The sequence below is a fragment of the Sceloporus undulatus genome, chromosome 1 (genome assembly GCF_019175285.1).
Source record: "Sceloporus undulatus isolate JIND9_A2432 ecotype Alabama chromosome 1, SceUnd_v1.1, whole genome shotgun sequence".
Lineage (NCBI taxonomy): Eukaryota > Metazoa > Chordata > Lepidosauria > Squamata > Phrynosomatidae > Sceloporus > Sceloporus undulatus.
This window is the reverse complement of record NC_056522.1, coordinates 165,645,274-165,666,211: the sequence shown is the minus strand read 5'-3', so window position 1 is coordinate 165,666,211 and position 20,938 is coordinate 165,645,274. Positions and strand designations below refer to the sequence as shown.

General features: G+C 38.7%; 1 protein-coding gene across 2 annotated transcripts in view; it reads right to left on the bottom strand.

Moving 5' to 3' along the window:
• Positions 1-4,589: 4,589 nt before the first annotated feature.
• The window catches only part of UBE2F (ubiquitin conjugating enzyme E2 F (putative)), a 39,439-nt gene continuing 23,090 nt past the window's right edge, over positions 4,590-20,938 (bottom strand). For both annotated transcript variants that reach the window (XM_042466936.1, XM_042466945.1), the window contains 5 exons: positions 17,371-17,441; positions 16,135-16,192; positions 14,179-14,211; positions 9,489-9,551; positions 4,590-5,882 (listed from right to left, as the gene is read on the bottom strand). In XM_042466936.1, the coding sequence (XP_042322870.1) occupies positions 5,832-5,882; positions 9,489-9,551; positions 14,179-14,211; positions 16,135-16,192; positions 17,371-17,441 (276 nt within the window). In that variant the 3' untranslated portion in view covers positions 4,590-5,831. The remainder of the gene's footprint in view (positions 5,883-9,488; positions 9,552-14,178; positions 14,212-16,134; positions 16,193-17,370; positions 17,442-20,938) is intronic.

Here is a 20,938-nt window from a genome sequence, read left to right as displayed (position 1 = left end):
TTTCTGCCAGAGAGCTCTGGTGCCAGAATAAACTACGAATCCCAGGATTCCCTAGCACTGAATCCGGGTAGTTAAAGTGGTCTCAAACTGGATTATTTCAGCAATGTGTTTTGTACCTAATTTGCAAGTTTTAAAAAATGTAAAAGAGGTTTGGGGTGGCTTTCCTCCCCACTCCTTGCTTTACATTTCTGGTAGTAAAGTTAATTCGACTTTACATTAATTTACTTGTTTCACTTTCCTGATTTTATATTATGTATGGCTGCTGCAGCACACAAATGTAAAAGCAGGAAACATCATATAAAACGTTTTACTGTGTGGCTCGGATCAGACCAAAACTCTGCCTTGAAATCATGATCTCTGTGAAATGACTATGTCCCTGCAAACCAGAGCAGTTGGATGGTATGTGTCAGAATATGCCTGCAAGGCTGCAAAACATATGATCTCTGTGAAATGACTATTCTGTTTGTATCAGTTTTCAAAAGACTTTCCACTGATAAGGAACAAATGTACTTTATTTTCACTGGCCACTAATGTAATAACTAATAGTTTCTGCTTATTTTCAGACATTATTTTAAGGGAATTTTAGAGGCGTTTCCTTTTATCATAAAGACTTTATCTCCTGGAAAAAGTAACAGAGGTTAGGAAGAAATAATAAACAGGGCAGAAAGTAACAGAATGACTTTTAAAAATCATTTCAACAGTAATGACAATAATGGGTAATGGAATCCATTACTTTGGGAGAGTAACTTTCCAAAGTTACTCTGGGTATAATATTTAAGAGTCCCAGACTTGGGGTTCAAAAATATTACTGTCCTGCAACAGTTATGCCAGATTGGTATCAACAAGGTGCCTCAGTTCTCTTCCAAGGGATTTTTGTTCCTGTAAAGGCTTGTTTGAGAATTCAAACTGGTTTTGCTCCTATAGCAGCCTTCATGCGTGCCATGGAGAGTCAAGCAGATGGCCTATAACTGAAAGCATGTTCCTTCATTACAGTTCGCTGCCTATCAAGAATACAGGCTGTCCTGTATTATCCGAAATGCTTGGCACCAGCAGTGTTTTGAATTTTAATTTTTTTGGATTTTGGAATATTTACATATACATAATGAAAGAAATCAGCTGAGCATGCATGCATAGGGTCAAAGCCTTATGAAAAAGCCAATGAAAGCAGCACTATCCTCTTGAGTAAACATGCATAGCATCAGGCTGCACAGCTAATCTACTTATTCACTACTTCAAGAAATTAAAGCATTATGTATATATATATATTTAAAAACCACGGCTATTTATATAGTGATGAAAAAATAACTACACAGGATATGAAATTCTGTTTTGAGTCATAAATGGCTGTTTGCTTTGCTTTGGGTGATTGCATCTCTCTTTGGCAAAGCTTTGTAAGTGCATCTTACTCACAAATGACTGTGTTTATAAAAGCACTCCTGGAGCATCTTTGCCATTTCCTCTTCTTTGAAATCAGATCTCCTCCATCTTTATTCCATAGTAACTGATATTGGGCCTCTACTTATCATTATTTCCACTGCATTTTTCCCTTTAGTCTAGAAACCAGGCAGTTTGTTTATAGCTACACACTGTTGTTGTGTGCCTTCAAGTCACTTCTGACTTATAGTAACTTTAAAGTGAACCCATCATGGCATTTTCTTGGCAAGATTTGTTCAGAGTGGTTTTTGCCTTTGCCTTCCTCTGAGGCTGAGAGTGTGTGACTTGCCCAAAGTCACGCAGTGGGTTTCCATGGCTGAGCAGGGATGTAAACCCTGGTCTCCGGAGTCATAATCCAATAGTCTAACTGCTACACTGTGTTATATATTATATGATAGGGTGGGATGGATAAGATGCAGATTTCAATGAAAGCATTTGCAAAAGTACTCTGGTGTTACAATCCTGATTATCACTGGTACAAATATAAGGCTAAATTTTGGCTGAAGTAGAGTAAGGAGGCATTTGGGGCAGAGAAGAGGGGCACAGCCTATGTTTCTCTTATTTGAAAAAGCTAGGTTGTGAGAGATGTAGTATAACAAATCTAATCTGAACCACATACAGTCAGCCCTCTGTATCCACAGATTCTTTATCCATTGATTCCAGCATCCATGGCTTGAAAATATTTTTAAAAGTATAAATTCCAAATAGCAAGCCTTTTATATAACGGTCATTTTGCCGTTTTATATAAGGGTCACATTTTTACAATGCCATGGTATTTAATGGGACTTGAGCATCCATGGATTTTGGTATCCATGTTGGGGGGGGGGGTTACTGGAATCCAAACCCAGCAGATAGATAGTAAGGGCTCACTGTATACATACAAAAGAAGAGACCTGGAATTAAAGTGTTTTGCTCCCAGTACAAAATAGGATAATTGATTTTCTTTAAAGATGCAATGGCATGATGAAATTTTAAACCGCTGATTTTTCTTCAGAGGTTCGGATTGATTTATCCTGTGTGTACTGAGGGTAACAACACTCGCTCCAAGCAGTAGTACTTCATAATTTAATATTTCTTTGGCTTAAGGAATTTCTTCCAGCATTCCTTATCAAAGGCACAATATTGATGCCTCTCTTGTTACCCCAAGAGGCACGATAATAACAAAATGCTTTTCAACAACACACCAACCCCCGTGTGGTAGCCTGAGCAAGACATGAAACCTTTGCGTTCATAATGAGTCTGCAAACAACGTTAGAATGACTTAGGAGCAGAAAATATTGGAACATGACATTCCTATTGTACTCCCACAATACTGAGAACAAGGGAAGAGAATCTGTTTTAATTTTCATTTTCCCTATTTATCTCCAAAACTGCAAAGAATACATTATAGAAGTATTTAAACAAGATGAAATAATTCCCTAGGTATGTAGCAGTGCTTTCTGTAAACAACGGCTGAATTCACTAATTAAACATGTAAAACAACACTGGATTTATGAAATTTCAAAGCATTTAATCTGGCTCGTATACTATTAAAGAGGTAATACCACTGATTTCAGTAGGTCTTCTCTTTTCAGTGGGTCGTATTAGAATTGGGTCCACTCCCTTGGTTTTATTCAAACAATGATTCCTAGTATTGAAGATGGAATTGCAACATGTAAGATGGTGCAAGGGATGCTGAAGGAAAACAATCACTTCCTATTTGGTCTGGAGTTTTTAACTTTCCTTGTTGCAAGACAAGGTATTGCTGCAGATCTTAAACCACAAAGATAACGTGGGAACTCTTTAGTCATGTAAACATAATAGCTCTGAGAGACCAGACTGATCAAGGTAGGAAAGGATTTGCAGAAACTCGAATGTTTTGCTTATAGGAATCCGAAGTGGCTTACAAAATTAGAATGCGATCCTAAGTACAGTGGTGCCTCGGGTTACGAAATTAATTCATTCCGCCGCGGCGTTCGTAACCCGATGCATTTCGCAAGCCGAAAAAGGCTTTTCCAAAGCGCGGCTAGCGGTCGCGTTTGAATTTCGCGCCGAAAAAAATTTCGTAACCCGAAAAAACCTTCGTATCCCGGAACAGTTTTTTTCAATGGAACTTTTTCGTAACCCGGAAATTTCGTAAGGCGGCGCATTCGTAACCACTGTATGCCTTTTTGAGGATGTATACCAGACCATGTCTTCTAGGGATGGTGGTGGTTTTCTGGAAACATGGATTCCCATTCCTCAGACATAATAGGAGAATCACTTACTGCACAGATAAACAGATGGCAAAACTAGGAATAACTTTAATCAGAGCTTAAAAGAAATTTATCTCCACATTATACATTTTTAATAGTGGAAAACATTCCTTCATAATAAAATTATATATATTAATGAATGTGCATTGTTTCCATTGTTTCAGGGGTTTTTCTTTGAACACTTTTAATGAAAATTGCTATGACTGGGAATAGACTGTTAAGCCAGGATAGAATTATGTGACACTTTAGATCAGTGGTTCCCAGTCCAAAATGTTTTGGACTTCAGCTCCCATATTTCCAGACTGTTGGTCAAGGTGGTTGGAGCTTCTAGGATCTGACGTCCAAAACAAATGGAGAACCAAAAGATGGAAACCACTGCCTTAGATGTTGCTAAATTTGAGCTTCCATCAACCCCAGCAATGGTAGACAATAGAGAGGAATGCTGGATGTTGTAGGCCAACATCAAGAAGACAACACAGTTTCCATTCCTGAACTGTAGTCTTAGAGGAACATCTGTGAGTAATCATCTCTCTCTCTGCAAGCTAACAGCAACACCTACAGAAGGTAATTCCTCCCAGAAGCAATGAGCAATAGCTTGCAAACTTAAACACTCTCTGATATATTAAGTGCAATCCAGCAAGAGTTAAACAATTTTAAGTACTGCTGAATGAAATGAGAAGATCAAGCACATCTTAAATCTTGAAAGAGTGCCTAACTCTGGCTGGACTTCATACACTGTGCAACCAATGGTGTTATGCAGGTAACATCTAGCAATACTGTGGTGCAATGCCAGGGCTATCATTATGTAAACTTAAAAGGGTACAATAATAGTAAATCACAGGAGCATCTGATGCATAAAACAGATTCTTTCATGTGGGAGAGGTAATTCTCAAGGCAGAAAAGTAGTGCACACAATATGTATGAAACTACACAAACATTTATTCACCTTAGGCTTTGGTGGTAATTTATCATGGTAATCCAAACACATGCCACATCTGCTGCATGAACTCTAAATAAAGTTATTTGAGTATGGCTCTCTCTCTCTCTTGTCACTGAATCCCTGGCCAATTACAGTATCAATACTGGGCATCAGTATGTCAGGAAGAACTCGGGTAAAATAGTAAGCACACTGAGATATTTGCTTCAAACACATTCCTGAGGTACATGTGCGCCCCATACCAAAAAATTAATTTGCAATTTCATATATACATTCTTTGAAAAAAGAAATAACTAGCTAAGTAGGTTTTAAAATCACTCTTCATACACCATACCTTTGCCATAGAAGGTCAGGCTTCCAAGAGCAGGGTAGCAAGATTGCAATGTATGTTAAATTACTCTTATAAATTGTAGTCTTCAGGTAGTTTCCCCAATTTATTACTAGAAACTTCAGGTTTACTTTATTATGTAACAGTCTGTAATATCAACTCTCCACAGCAGAGCTGAAAAGTTTAAAAGGTGATATTTAAAAACAACATTCCCTTTCTTTGCATCTGTATGATAAAATAGTGTGTTGTTGTTGTTTTTAAAAAGCAATACACTGCACTTGTAAGTAGGCCACAGAACCAGCCTTTGTCAGTGCTCTTTGCACAAGAGATGCAAACTAAAAACACTGTAGGCAAAAGATGAACAAAATGCAGAGATTTTAAATTAAACAGAAGAACTTCAATAAGTAGGTATTACTGGCTTTATACAATTACCTTTGCTCAGTGCAGGGCATGTTATTTCATTTTGGGGAAAGGCAAATGTTTTAGTGCCTTAGTTCTTAAAAAAAGAAGAAGCAAAACATACTTTTATTGCCAATTTTTAAGTGTTCCAGTAAATATACAATTCATTTTTACCACCCATAAAGAAAATGTGTAAATAATCTTAATAGTGATTTTTTTTTTTAAAATCTCAAGCATATCTCAACTCTGGATATACAGTACAATTTCAGAAAATAAAACATTGTTAAGAGTTAAGAAAACAACTTTTTTCAACCAACATACACAATTTTCTTGCTGCATTGACGGTGAACTCTCCATTTCACATGGACTATTATGAAGCTTGTTTTCTTCTTCAGAACAACAAGGACACAGGACGAGTACATTCCAGGGTGTTGTGTTTGTTACTTATCAAGTCAACACTGCATATACAATCCATAGCTCTGTCATCCGGCTCCCTTCATCATCTTGCATAACGCTTAATGTAATCTTCAACTTTAGTTCGGAAGTCCTCCTACATAAGGAAAGAGGGAAGGAAATACTATATCACAATACCAGAAGTACTGATGCGCTTTAGCTTTTCATTTATAAGAGTGTTACATTTGGATTTGGCTGAACGCACTATTTAATATCTTTCTATGTACAGATGTCACTACTTTAGATTGAATAGGCACATTATGCTTTGTAGATTTTAAAGATGCTCCCCTGTGCAATTTGTTTTATGGCATGTTTTGTACTTTGCTTTTATTTTTTTTCATCTAGGAAGACCATCTTTCACCTTTTCAAAATTGCCACAAAGCATTTCTGAAAGCTAATTAGTTTCACATTCTTCTTTGCAGGTAGTGCTACAGGAGAATGTAGAAAAGCCTAACTGTTATTGCTTCCACTCATTAGTGGGGGCCTGGCAGCCCAGTGCCGAGTGGTTATGCACACCGTATAAACAACTGTGTAGCCTTGGTATTGTGTTCTGTTTCAGTTCTCATTTATAAAGTGGTACTGTGAAAATGTACACGGTACAGGATACCACTACACTCCTACACGGAAGTAAAAATACAGTGACTCAAAGAAGAGTGAGTGGGTGATGCTTCCTTCCATCCAAAGCCCCTTAATCTTTATCGGAAGGTCAAGCAGTTCAGCGCTAGAGCACATGTTTGGCATAGAAACGACTCCAAGTTCAAATTTCAGGTGGACCTGGAAAATACTGATGTATGAAACCCTGGATAAATGCTGCCGGTCAGCTCAAACACCATCCTATATTTGGGTGTTCTCTGGTCTTAGCCCCAAGGTCACTACTATGTAGATAATGTTGAGGACTGGCTCCAAGATAGGTATTCTAGAACATTGTGTGTATTAACCATTTTTAGAAGTGAACTGCCTTGGCTGCTTGAAATGAAACTAGGGATTCCGACTACAAATTGTTGTACAGATGCAATATACAACAGTGCTTCTGTACATTAGTTTTCACAAGTATGTCTCTTTGCAGAAATGTCTCCCCAAATCCAAAAGTTAATACCTCAAACACTTAACATTATTAAAGTTTCAAAGCTAATAAAGGACTATAGTTGCAGACAAACATTAGGCACACTATAGTTTTTTGTGGGTTTTTTGGGCTAAGTGGCCATAATAATAATAATAATAATAATAAAATTTTATGTTCTAGAAGAGTTTATTCCTGACGTTTCGCCAGCATCTGTGGCTGGATGCCAGCCACAGATGCTGGCGAAATATCAGAAATAAACTCTTCTAGAAGATAGCCACATAGCCCGAAACCCCCCCAAAAACCTATGGATGCTGGCCATGAAAGCCTTTGACTTCACATTAGGTGAACTGTTTCCATTTGTTTCCAATTTATGTGCTCTTCAAATTCTTTGACTGCCAGCAAACCCTTCCCTATGTACACATTTGTAAAGACTGACCATATGATCCTGAACTTGCATGCCTTTGCAGGTATGTTTACATCACCTCTAGCATAAATGAAAATAACTTTAAAAAAATAAATAAACAAATAAATAAAATAACCAAACTGTCATCTTGTTTATTAACTTAAGCAACAAGACAAGTATGGGGAGATATGACAGAGGTTTACAAAATTATGGATGGGGTGGAGAAAGTACACAGGGAGAATCTCTTTTGCCTCACTCATCAGACCAAAATACAGGGTCTTCCTTCGATGTTGAGTAGTGGAAGACTCAAAACAGAGAAAAACCTATTCACAAAGCTCTTAAGTTCAACTGCAACAAGATGTAGTAATGATTGCCAACATGGCTTGCTTTAAAGTGGAACTGGATAAATTCTTGAAGGATGAGGCCATCTATAGTCACTAGTCAGGATGGTTGCTTATCATTTTACATTATCAGAGGTGGTATGCTTCTGTATATTGGTTGCTGATAAATGAATGTTAAATAAAGTGGTGGTAGGACTACTTAGTGGCCACTGCATGAACAAAATGATGGACTAGACAGACCTCTGGTCTGATCCAACATGGCTCTTACATTCATATGGCGGGGAGGGGGAGGATTATGCACAGGTAAAGAAAGGAGTATGAATAATCCTGTACCAACAAAGAAATATTTAAATTACAGGGCAATAATGAAAAATTGAAGTTAGTGAATGGCTATACAAAGTGAGTACAGAAATGTCTTATCTGCTTTATATAAATCAGTCTTAATTAACGCTTTACTACTGGAAGTCAAACTGTGTTTTAAAACACAGGAGGTATCTTCATGAAGGCACTGCAGCGCGCACTTATTTTTCTGACAAACAAAGCAACCTGCTCTTAAGTGTTTCAAAAGCAGATACTGATTTATAAAGCTACTGAACAGATGGTCCCTTTGTACTTGAATATCTGGCATGCTATGCAATGTAAGTTGTTCATTAACACTGAACAATTGTGATTCTGCATGCTGGCTTGTAAGGGACTGAGCTTCCAAAAACAAAAACAATTAATTGCCAGAGGGAGTACAACAGGGTCTGATCATACAATTTAACATTACACACAAAGTACAGAAGCTGGGATCTGGAGAGGTTTTTTGGGGTAAGGGTTCTCTGAGGAATGGGCATAATAATAATAATAATAATAATAATAATAATAATAATAATAATAATAATAATAATAATAATAATTTGTTTTATTTATATACCGCTATTCCAAAGATCATAGCGGTGAACAGCAAGTAAGCTAATTAGCAAGTAAGCTAATTTGCCCCCAACAGTCTGGGTACTCATTTTAGCGACCTCGGAAGGATGCAAGCCTGAGTCGAGCTTGGGCCCTTTTGCTGGTCTTGAACTCGCAACCTGTGGTTTCGAGTGAATGGCTGCAGTACAGGCATTTAACCACTGCGCCACCAGGGCTCCAGTATTAGCCCCAGTATTAGCTGAATTTGGGGTTTTAAAAAAAATTCTCTTTATCTGAACTAGGGTTATATTTATATTAGTGTGAAACTCAGATTATCATGTGGTAAGGGGAATAGCTTTTCAAGAAACACCAGACTAGAGTCTCTATGGAAGGGGACGTGTTGCTTGGTATCCTAGTCCAGTTTCTGACATTATCTGGTTTCAAATCATGAAAGATTTCTTATATGATTTTAAAGATGGTAACATGATCATGAAGGATTCAATGCAGAAGCTGAAGACATTTCCATTCACTGGTTGTTTTGCCCATTATACCCCACCTCCTTCATCTACATCAGTGATTCCCAAACTTTGCTCCTCCAGGTCTTTTGTACTTCAACTCTCAGAATCCCCAGTCACCTTGATCAACAGTCAGGAAGTCTGAGAGCTTAAGTCCAAAACACTTGGAGGAACAAACTTTAGGAACCTCTGATCCACATGGTCTCACGTTGCTGTGGAGGGTCCGCTGATCAGGCTGGAACTTGTTTTCAGTGGAGGGACTTGTAGACAAAAGGTGATCATTCATCAGATCTCCCCAAATTTATCACACTTCTTTAGTGAGATATATAGATCCAAGGCAATCCCTTCAATATATAGCATTTTTTAAAAAAATTAATGGATTCTGAATACAAAGGCACATGAAAATCTTTCACTGTTAAAGGCTACAAAAGGGATTTTAAAAACAAACAGCACTCCTGTAGAAGAATATTATCACTGCATTGTTACTCACCTTGTCACGTAAATGATGTTCTGCAGCTTCAATATTCAAAGGATCATCAAAATTCAGGAGATCCTACGAAGAACATGAAACAGGGCTTAAAAGAAAGGTTGGCTGTTAACTACCAAGCATTCATTTCAACACAGTTTTTTAAAAAAGCACTGATACCAAAACTTTAGGCATGCCCAGAAGATTTTTTCCACTCATTTCCCTCCTTTGAGGAACATTTTTAAATACTTTATCACAAATTGTTTTTGTACTTCAACTGTACTTAGACATCCTTCTGCTTCAACAGGCATTTCCCATACCATATGTGTGCGTGAACATGTGTGTATGCACAAGTTGCTCTCTGAGAAACATGTCCAAACTGGGTACCTGGAGCTAATTATGGATACTGGCTAGTGACAAGCCTTTCATTCTGCCACACTCACAGAATATTGTGTATAACCATACATCCAGTATTTTCACTGTCGAGAACCATTGTGAAGCTACCCTTGTGAAGCAACCTGGTTGCAGTTATTTGCAATAAAGATGAAACACACATACCAGGGAGTGAGTTTCACTGAAACCAACAAGGCATATCTCAAAGCAAATAGAATTGTGCTATGAATTCTATTAAAGCAATGGGATTTAAGGTTATTTTAAAAGAATATGCACCTCACTTTAAGGCATACTGAGAAGTTAGCCCCATTTATTTCTGTTGGGCTGAACCCAAGTGTATTTAGAACTTCTTTTGTTTTTGTTAACTTCCCTTGAGTTGATTTTTAACCCTGTGAATGAGGCATCTCCAAGACCCCCTTGTCCTCAACTGCTCTACTTAGCTCCTGCAAAGTCATATCCATGACCTCCCTAATAGAGTCCATCTAGCATGCAGCCTTCCTCTCTTTCTGTTTTCCCTCTACCTTTCCTAGCATTATTTTTTCCCCAATGTCCTCCCTTCTCATGAAGTACTACAGCCTCAATTTAGCCATTTTGGCTTCCAGGGAGAGTTCAGGCTTGATTTGTTATAGGATTCATTTGTTTGTCTTTTTGGCTGTCCATGGGATCCTCAATACTCTTCTCCAGCACCACATCTCTAATGAATTGATTTTCTTCCTATCTTCTTTCTTAACTGTCCAGCTCTCATATCCATACATGGTAATAGGGAAAACAATGGCTTGTACGATTCTAACTTTTGTGCTCAGTTGTATATCTTTGCTCTTTTCTAGTTCTTCCATTGCTGCCCTCCCCATTCTTAATCTTCTGATTTCCTGGCTGCCGTCTCCATATCTATCCATGTTTGATCCCAGGTATGAGAACTTTTTCTACTTCTATTTCTTCATTGTCTAGTTGAATTTGTCTAGATTCTCCATTGTCATTATTTTTGTTTTCTTTATGTTCAAAATATACTTATATTTATATGTAGAACTTTAGACATGACTTATCTTAACACGGCTTACTAATCAGCAATAAGGTCCACAATTCTTGAACACATCACTTTAGATGCAAACTGCTACTCATTTTCACAAATCGTATATTAAAATAGCCAGAAAGTTGACAAGTTCATATGTTAATTAAATCACTATAGAAAGAAGGGAAAGGAATGATCACTATGGAAACAAGAGATTATCTGGCAAAGATTTAAAATATTTTCTCGAAAGTATTTTTTTGTATTTGACGCTAAAATGACATAAAATCACACTGTTACACTCTGACTGACAGAGTTAACTTGTGCGGTTAGAATGCTGGACTAGAGAGCCCATTCACACTGCATTTTAAACTGGGCTCCAAACTGGTTTACATTGGGGTAATTCTCACCTGAGCTGGGTTTTCCTGACCCAAATTAGGGGCGCTCTGTATAGCCCCTATAGTTGCTGATAGCTGTACAGAGTGGGTGAGGAAGGAGCAAAGTTAGCCAAGAGAGATGATTATTGAAAGTGAAAAGAGACAAGCTGGCTGAAATTGATGTATTAGTGATAGTAAACCAGCGTAGGGACTTAAAAGGATCTTGGCAGTAGTAGAGGGGAAAAATAATTGAAGAGGAGAGAGATGTGCAGGAACAAATTTCAACATGATTACAGTAGTCTGGATGAGATAAACAGATTATTGATAATGGTTCTACCGGTAAGTGTAGTCCAGAAAGGGCGTATCTAACAGATGTCAAGAAAGGAGGACTCAAAATTGGCAGAACAACAGCAGTTCCAACACTGTCAAGAGTGTGTGTGTGGGCAGAAAAGAACTAAATCTGGATATTAAGATAAGCATTTCTCCCTATCTCTTTAGTCAGCTTCAGATGTTAGCAGAACACCCAGGAGTAATGAGAGACAAAGAAATGGGAGCAACCAAGTAGTGAGAACTGAGAGATATAGAAGAGAGTTGCAGCTGTTTGTCTCAGGGGAATGCATGGGCTTACATTTAGTGCATATGCATAGGTTTTACTGCTTTTACAATAGGAGAGCAATTTTTAAGTGAATCCTTTGTGCTGTTTCTTGTACTGTATGTGTGACTGGGAGGGGAGAGTAAAGAATCAAAGCAGGGCTATAATAATCAAGATCAGATTCCAGTGTCCCTTGTTTTGAAGAGTGGGAAGAGAAATGTAAAGAAATGTAGTAACAAGTTAGAAGGGGGGCAGTGAATGCCTGGTGAAGGCAATCCCCACAGAGATCCCCAGGGCCTTGTGTTTCCTGAGCAGACTATGTGGAGTTGCTATCAGGATACGGAATACTTTCTGCTTCTGGGATTTGTCTCCTAATAGCTTTACTATTTTCAAAAAACCAACAGATGCCTAACTATAGCTGGCCAACATCTGGCCTCACAGTATGTTTGTTTATTTATGTAATGCATATATATCAGCTCTCAACCTGCCAAGACACCCCAAGGCAATGTAAAACTGATAAAAACAATTTTAAAAATACATGAATAAAAAAAGTTTAAGAAGAGACTCCAAAATTCCATAAAAATCATCTAAAAATCTGATAGTTAAAACAGAAATATCAGTTACAAGGGCCAAAGGCCAGATAAACAGCACCATCTTAGCTGGGTGCTGGAAATTGAAAAGAGATGGGGCCATCCTGTCTTCCCGCAGGAGGGGGTTCTACATGTGGGATGCTGCTACAGAGAGAGCCCTGCTATGTGTACCAAGTTAGCCTTGTATACACAGCTGCTACCTTTCTTATCAGCTACCTTTCACATACTTTTAGTTTACATACAACTGAACACTTTCAGATATAAGTGACAGACTGGAGGATCAGCAGCAACATGGAGGAAGTGCAGCACTGGAGAAAGGAAGAGGATGGTGTTCGCTGTACCTTGGATAATCATTTGCAAAGGATCTTTTAAAATGATAATTTCTTCCTCTGAGCAGACTTAAACAGTGTAAACCATTAGCTATCTTAACTGCAAAACAGATGTTAACATAGAATCATTTTTATTTTTGATTACGAGTTGTGTAGCAAAGAACTCAACCGCAAACCCTCATGTAGTCAATCAGAACCTTTTTTCTGAAACCCTCAGGAGCTTCAAAAGCAGTTTTGCATTAAGTCCAGGAATGGGCTATCTTGGGAGGGAAACAAAGACACATCTTTTCCATATAGGCTCTGATTTGCTCATGAAATGGATGCCATGATTCTATCCATACTGAGCTGTCTACATTTCTACTGGATGCTTTAATTTACAGCATTTTTAAAAATAGTAAGATTTTTTTTTACTTTCCTTTATTTCCAGAAGAATGGAACAGATATTTGATTGCATAGTTGTTATTTATGGAGCACTGGGTTCAATAGAAGTGTACTACTTTCTCATGTTGGCAGTGTGATATGTCATGATTTGGTGGTGGACGTGGGCTCTTGATATCTCTTGCCATGCCTTGGGAGGGGCTGCATGAGCTATGTCTGGGGCCATGGATGACTGCACCTCCCTTCAAAAATCAACTGCCCAAAATCTGCAGAGCAATCAAGACCCAGACACCAAAAATGTACATACTGTACCACCCTCACAGCTCAGGCAGAAAAGGCTTCTGCACATGAAGCCTTTTATAATAATAGCCTCAAGAATGAGGCTTGATTCTCAGGGCTGTGCTAAAACAGATGGCACAGCTCTGTTGATAGGAGGGAGGAAGTATCTTCATCTTTGTATTTACTCTGCTTTTGCAAGTGCTAAATCAGGCTTGATTAGCTGAGTGCAGATTAAAGTTTCAATCTGTAAGGCTCAAATCAAGCATAATTCAGTTTTTCTTGAAGCAGGATTTGACAGAACTCTCATTTTTAGCTGGGGACAGGGGTTTTAGGTACAAGAAAAAGATAACAGCTATATTTGTAGATGGGTGTGTGTGTGTGTGATTTGGTGTGGTATTTGGGTGAAAAATCCCACCATTTTGTTTATAAAATCTGGAGATCTTGAGGAGGGTACTTCAGGGGACTGCTGGTGGGCTTCAGGGGCTGCCGATTACATGTGGCCCATGGCCCAACCCTGTTCTAAAGGCTATTACAAATTATAGCTCCTTAAAGCTAGCAAGTATAAACTTTCATGTATTACAGAATACTTCTCATGATGCCTCTGTTATTATTAATATTCAATTGTTAAAGACCTACAAATATCTTGGTTGGTTTTACTGCTGTGACACACTATCTCTCTGGATACTGACCAGTTTATTCTGCAAGAGCAAATTCTTAGAACCTAAGAGGTTAATAAAAAAAATACATTCATTTTAGGCACTGCTACTTACAGTAAATAATGAGTTTAATCCCCAAACAACGTCCTGAAAAAGAAAAATAAGCAGATTCAGCCAAAGAAATCAAACCCTTTAAACTTCTGCATGTCAGGAAAGCATTCTTCGTCCTTTGCCACAAGTAAAATGTCAAGTTATAGTGAGAAATACTTACTGTATAATCTCATGTATAAGTCTAGACATGTTAGTCAAAAAATTGACCCAAAAAACCAGGATTGACTTTTCCACATGTTAACATCAGTACTGTACTTTAACTCTTTTCAAAATAGGAACCATCCCCTTCTCTGAGTGGAATGGCAAAAGGTGAGAGCTCAGGCCATCTTGGGAGAACCTAAAAGAAGCACTGACTCCTACTTTCTCTGTCGCAGCACCACTTCTCACCTTTTAGGATGTCTGGGCAGGAAAATGGTGATGGTGGCAGATCTTTGGTGCTTCCCCTCAAAGGAATGCTAAGAAGAACCAGGCTTTGAAGGATATGAACAAGATATGTGTGCATGTTTGTCAACTTTTGGGGGTTTAAGTCGGGCAAAGTTTTCATATTAAAGTTAAATGCTGCTAATGGAGTCACTATTTTCTCATCACCGCTAATGGAGTCACTATTTTCTGTTTTGCCTTTTCATCCTTCTTCACATGTATGGCATTTTCTTAGCCCTGTCTATGCCTAATCTTCTCCCCCAAACATCACACAGCCACCATTTACCAGTTCCCTCCTCAACCATTCAATCTTTAGGGTGAGCACAAACAGTTATGGTTGACAGAATTTTTAAAGTTCTTTGGCATCATTTCCCTTGTGCTTCTTTGTCTGCATCCTTTGTTATACCCTCAATGTATTCATATGTCATATTAAAATCCACAATTTTGGCCCCCAAACTGCCCTCAACCTATACATGAGGCCAATGTACATATACAGTAATACATTTTGTACATTATATGAAGTGTATGTGTTTGTTTGTTTGTTCACAGGAAGAACTAAAATAATGAAGGCATGCTTGATTTCTAAATAAAAAATCCAATATCAGTATCTGTCCAATTAATTTCAACAAGTTCATAAGCCCATGGACTCCTGTTAACTGTAGCAAAAAGAAAACTGACCCATCTGCCTACGTTTTTGGTTCTCTGATGAGTAGCAGCCTCAGTAAGGGGAGATTTGGTTTAAGGCAATGACATGGGAGGCCTAGAAACACACACACTGTTAGTCTCGACTGGTTCTTCTTGTTGCTGTTTATAAAGAATTATGCAAGTGGGCAAGCCACAGATTTCCCACATTTAGTTATGCCATAAGGCTAAATGAGGGTAAACTGGATCAAAATATAAATGGGAAACCACTGGTAGCACATTGTAAGAACAAAATATGTATCAAGGGTAGTGTCCAGTTAATGCTTTCTACCAAGCAAATCCAGCCATTCTCCCTTTCCCCTCACTAGGACCCCACACACCTTTGGAATCTTGTGTTAGTGTATATGTGTGTGTGTCCTACTGTATAAACCAACATATGCTTGAAGAATAGTGAAGTCCATTCTCACCCCCACCACATGTTTTAAGGGGTTTAGTACAGTCTGTTTAAAAAAACAACAACACTTTTTTCCTCCTTCCCCAAGCATGGAAAACTGGATTTTACAAAGGGCCAATAATAAGACAAAAGGCCATGAGGTTAGTCTCTGTGTTCAGAAGGCATAATCAAATCCAGCTCACAGACCAATTCCACCCAGAACCAGTCAGAATGAGATGCCAAATAACTCATTCACCAATAATTGCTACTTCAACAAGGTGGATACTTATTTTCCTATTCAGTTAGTAACTTTTAAAATAATGTCAAGTACTAACTGAATCAAAGGTTTTTTTTCATTTTGAGTTTATGGCAAATAAAAAAAAATGCCTTGGATAAAAAAATTTTTCTAACTATCCAAGACTATAAAGATCAAGATATAAAGCCAACATTTTACATAAGGCTACCTTTAAGGTTCTAGTTGGCGCCCAGCCAGTGCCATCAATCGAATGTTCTCTCAACAAACTGAAAGAGAAATGCACACACACATTAAACATTATCAGATTTAAGACATGCAGTAGCAGAAACTGTTCCTCCTAAGCGGCAATAACAGATATTTCTCCACTAATAGCCAGAGGAAAAAGAAAAAGAGAAATCGAGAAAAAGAAAGAGTGCCAGCTCATGTACACACACACACACACACACACACACACACACACACACACAGAGCTGATGATACAAGCTAGTATTTTACAAATATTGTGAAACAAAATGGACAGAGTTGCAGAAAGTATGTATAACATCTCTAGCACCCCCATCCAGTTCCTCCCTGTTTCTGGAAGTGGAGCAGAAAGGAAGAGCCCCAAGGAAGGTCTAGGAGAGGATAATCATCCTCTACAATTCCCCTTCTATAAGATGTTTTAAAAAACACAAAAAAGAAGAGAACTGTCAGAAAATTTGACTTAGCTGGTGACTGACTTATCAAATGTTCCTCTTTAGGAATACAGGAATATATATACCGTATTTTCCGGCGTATAAGACAACTGGGCGTATAAGATGACCCCAACTTTTCCAGTTCCAGTCCAGCTTAGAGGTTTCAGCACCTACCCTATAAGACAACACCCGGCGTATAAGATGACCCCTGACTTTTTAGAAGATTTTCCTGGGTTAAAAAGTAGTCTTATATGCCAGAAAATACAGTATATATTTGGTACTCCAGAACCTGGAGTGGATGACTGGGCAGATCTAGCTCTACTGCACATAATTAACCACCCTCACCTCTATTTTGAATTATCTTTGGACAAAAACAAACAAATGAAAAAGGACAGAAACTTGGCTGGATCAAGATAGGCTCAAGCAAAAGATCTTCCTATCCTGTCAATTATAAGCAATTATAATTGATTTTCCAAGCAAAGCTTTAAGGCAGGGGTGGGACCATTCAGCCTTTTAGCAGTTACTGGATTGCAAGTCGCTGCAGCCCCCCCCAGCAAGTGTTTGCTATGGCAAGGACTTGGGAATCCAAAAACACCAAAAAAAGGCCACAGGATTCCTACTCCAGGTTTAAAGAAAGCCACTTAAAAATGAGGCACTCTCCAGAGTTTTGGAAAATCAATACCCAGTGATTCTAACTGAGCCCACCAATTGATCTACTAGTATTTAACTCTATAAAGTAAGGAAAGTGCGTTGTGCAAATAATGCATTACCTTAAACAGATTTCTCCCGTCTCAGTAATGTTTGGATGCCAAATTCTAGTCGAGCATTTCACTTTTGGAGGCTGCCAGAAAGAAAAAAGTCAGAGATGACAATGCTGCTCTGAATAACAAATCAGACATGGTTTTGGCTACTTTTCCTCCCCCTTGTTTGCAATTTTCACCTCTAGGCCCTGCCATTTTACCCAGAGGACAGATCCTACCCATTCAAATCTCTATCTCACTCTTCTTTGTTCAAGTGGACCAAAAAAAGGTTGTCACTTGATGTAACTCCTAATAAAGCACACTTTCGAGCTATGGTTTATGATGCTGTAATATATCACACTAATCCACAGAGGAACAGGAGGATGATATCCAAAGGTACTGAAGATTTTACTCTTTATGAAAATTGCCTACTGGTGAGTGTACTGTTGAGGGCACTATTCTTTTTCAGCCATCTCAACCAGAGATGGACATGGCCTGATTCCACTAAAAGTGGTGGAGCAGAAAGAGTCACTGTTTTCAATGTTGTGAAAGCACTGTTATGAAAAGAGGACATCCACTCATGTAGAGAGGCAGCAGATTCCTGTGTGTATGTGGGCCAGGAAAGTAAAAGCTCTCATGCGATGCTCTGTTGCACAAACCATTTGTTCCAACAGGATCCTGACCTCAGTAGGAAGGGGCACCTAAAGAACCTGTTTCTATTCCATAGAGAAAAGGTATCTGTTTTTGAAAGGGAGCAGCAAGCTTAAAATGAGCTTTATCAAGGATAGCTAACAAAAGTCAGATTCATGGCTAGCTGCTCTTCTGACAAAACAAGAAAAAGTCAGTGAGAAAGGGAGATTGTACGGTATACCATCAATTCGACTTTCATGAAGGGGTGGTTTAAAAGTCAAACAAGCAAGCAAGCAAACAAAAATATTGACTCTGAAATGGCTAACAACATTGTCCAACCTCTTTGTAGTGCATTTTGAAACTGGGAAAAGGAAACAGCTTAGTGGCAGAATGCATGCTTGGCACATCCGGGTGCAATTCCTTACACCTCATCAAGAGCAGGAGAATAAGTCTTCCTGGCTGCATCTGCACTGCAGAAATAATCCAGGTTGACACCACTTTAACTGCCATGGCACAATGCTAGTGAATTCTGAGAACTGTAAATTGTTGTGGTGCTATGACAAAAACAACTAAATATCCCACAAAACTACATTTCCCAGAATTGCACAGCACTGAGCCGCGACAGTTAAAGTGGTGTCAACCTGGATTATTTTTGTTGTGAGGATGAAGCCCATGAGAGCAAAATTAGATACTATAACTTAGTACAGACAATAATAAACTCAATACACTAATAATATAACTCTCTGTAAGGGAGAATTATATACCTTAAGATGAATCAAGGGTTCCACAATCAATGTAGCTTAATATTTCCAACACAGATCAGCTAAATGTCTGTTCTACAATACCTTTTTATTACTATTATGTTATAGCTGCTGTATAGTAACCATCTACAAGGGATTAAAGAGGCAGCTTGCAACCAACAGAAGAGCAAGTTTATGTTTCTTCTATTACCAGAGGAAGAGTCAATACTATATAGCTAAAATTAAATTTGAGAAAGCTACAGTGGTAAAATGTCAACGACATGATATGGGTATTCTTAAGGAACTGCACATGATGGAAAAGGAAAGACTGAGTGTAATATGCACCCGATATAGACAGATGTATACAAAATGATATATTTTTTATAAAAAAAGGATTGATATAGAATCGTAGAGTTGGAAGAGACCACAAGGGCCATCCAGTCCAACCCCCTGCCATGCGGGAAATCTCAATCAAAGCACACCCAACAGATGGCCAGTGGCGATTCCACCACTCTCCAAGGAAGTGTGTTCACTGTCGAATAGCCCTTACTGTTTGGAAAACTTCAAAATACAATTAAACCTGGAAATCTATATGGATTCTGCATAAGTATTATTTAAATTTGATGAAGTGGATGTAGAATTAATGTGAGTGGCATTCCACTCAGGGCTCTGAAAAGCTGCTCCAGATGGGTGGGGATACCTCGGAAATAGCACTGGAGAAAGTGTTGGGGAGGGAGTATGAAGGCGTTTTGGTGAAAATTTCTTATTATTCCCTCCAATGAAAGCTCTATTGCATTTCATTTTCTTCCTTATTCGGCTTAATTGTTGAACCTGTCAGACTTACATTAGTGTTTATTTTCATTTAAAAACCCACACCAAATGTGGTGTGTTGATTAGTAGCAGCAACCTACCCTTCACAAGCTCATTCTTCCTCTCAAAAAACACTGCTTCAAGAGAGATTTATCTCTTTAAGTTTTAATGAAATGATTCAACACTAACTCTGTTTTTCACATTTTGTTAAATTCTGCTTTATTTGTAAATCTGTTTTCCTTGGCAACTTTCCCCACAGATGTGGGTGTAAACTGACAGGGGAAAAAAATATCATAATAGCACCTCCCACGGACTGGATATTATTGCAACCAGCTTTTCATTCTGGAGCAGTGGGAAGAATTAGCTTTATCATAATCAAAAAGCGAGGCATGTTTTAACTTTCCTTTCCCATATATACTCCTTGCATCTTGTCATTACTGTCTCACATCTGCAGAACTGGCAAATTTTAGGCTACAGTAATTACCAGTTCCGACAGTGCAACATCTCAAGCTACCATTTGATTCCTGAAGCTCTGTAGCTAGTGGGAGCTCACCTCTGTAGCCATTGAACTGATATGAATTACCATCATTAGCAAAATTAACAGGGATGGAAAAGCCTGTGGGCTCCCTCCAGTGCAAACTTTCTGGCAGAACAGTGGAAGCAAAAAGGCTCAGTCCTCCCACTCCACTAGAACTGTTTGTGCCCTCTCAAAACCAGCTCTGGAGAGCTGAGAAACCCTTCAGAAGGTGGCATGTAGAATTTCTTGGGAAAGGGAAGGGGGAGGAAGTTCTGCCACTGGATTTAAGGCATCAAATGGATCACCTTCCTAACCTCTCTGTGGCCTGTTACAGACTGCCAAAATAAAGCTGCTTTGGGTCTCTTTGGAGGTATGCTGTTTAAATGATGCATGGGTCCTAAGAATCCGGAAACTGCACCAAAGCTGCACTCCAGTGCTTAGGAATGGAGTGTGGCTTTGGTGCGACCTCCGGACTATTAGGACCCATGCATCATTTAAATAGCATACCTCCAAAGAGACCTGAAGCAGCTTTATTTTGGCAGTCTGTAACAGGCCTGTGTGTAGTAGAAAAATCCAAGAAGTGCACAACCTACTTGGGCTTCTTTTTCAAATGTTCCAGGTTATCTTTAAAGGTAAAGATACTTATGCTAACACAATACAGCAGTCATCTCTTTGACTCCTCACTCCTAATTAAAGTTTGTTGTTAGCTGCCTTTCAGTCAACTCCGAATTATGGTGACCCCATAAATGAGAAACCTCCAAGTTACCCTGTTCTCAGAAACCCTGCTCACATCCTGCAGACTTCCCTGTTGAGTCTATCCAACTAGAGTTTGGTCTTTCTGTCTTCCTGCAGACTTCCCTGTTGAGTCTATCCAACTAGAGTTTGGTCTTTCTGTCTTCCT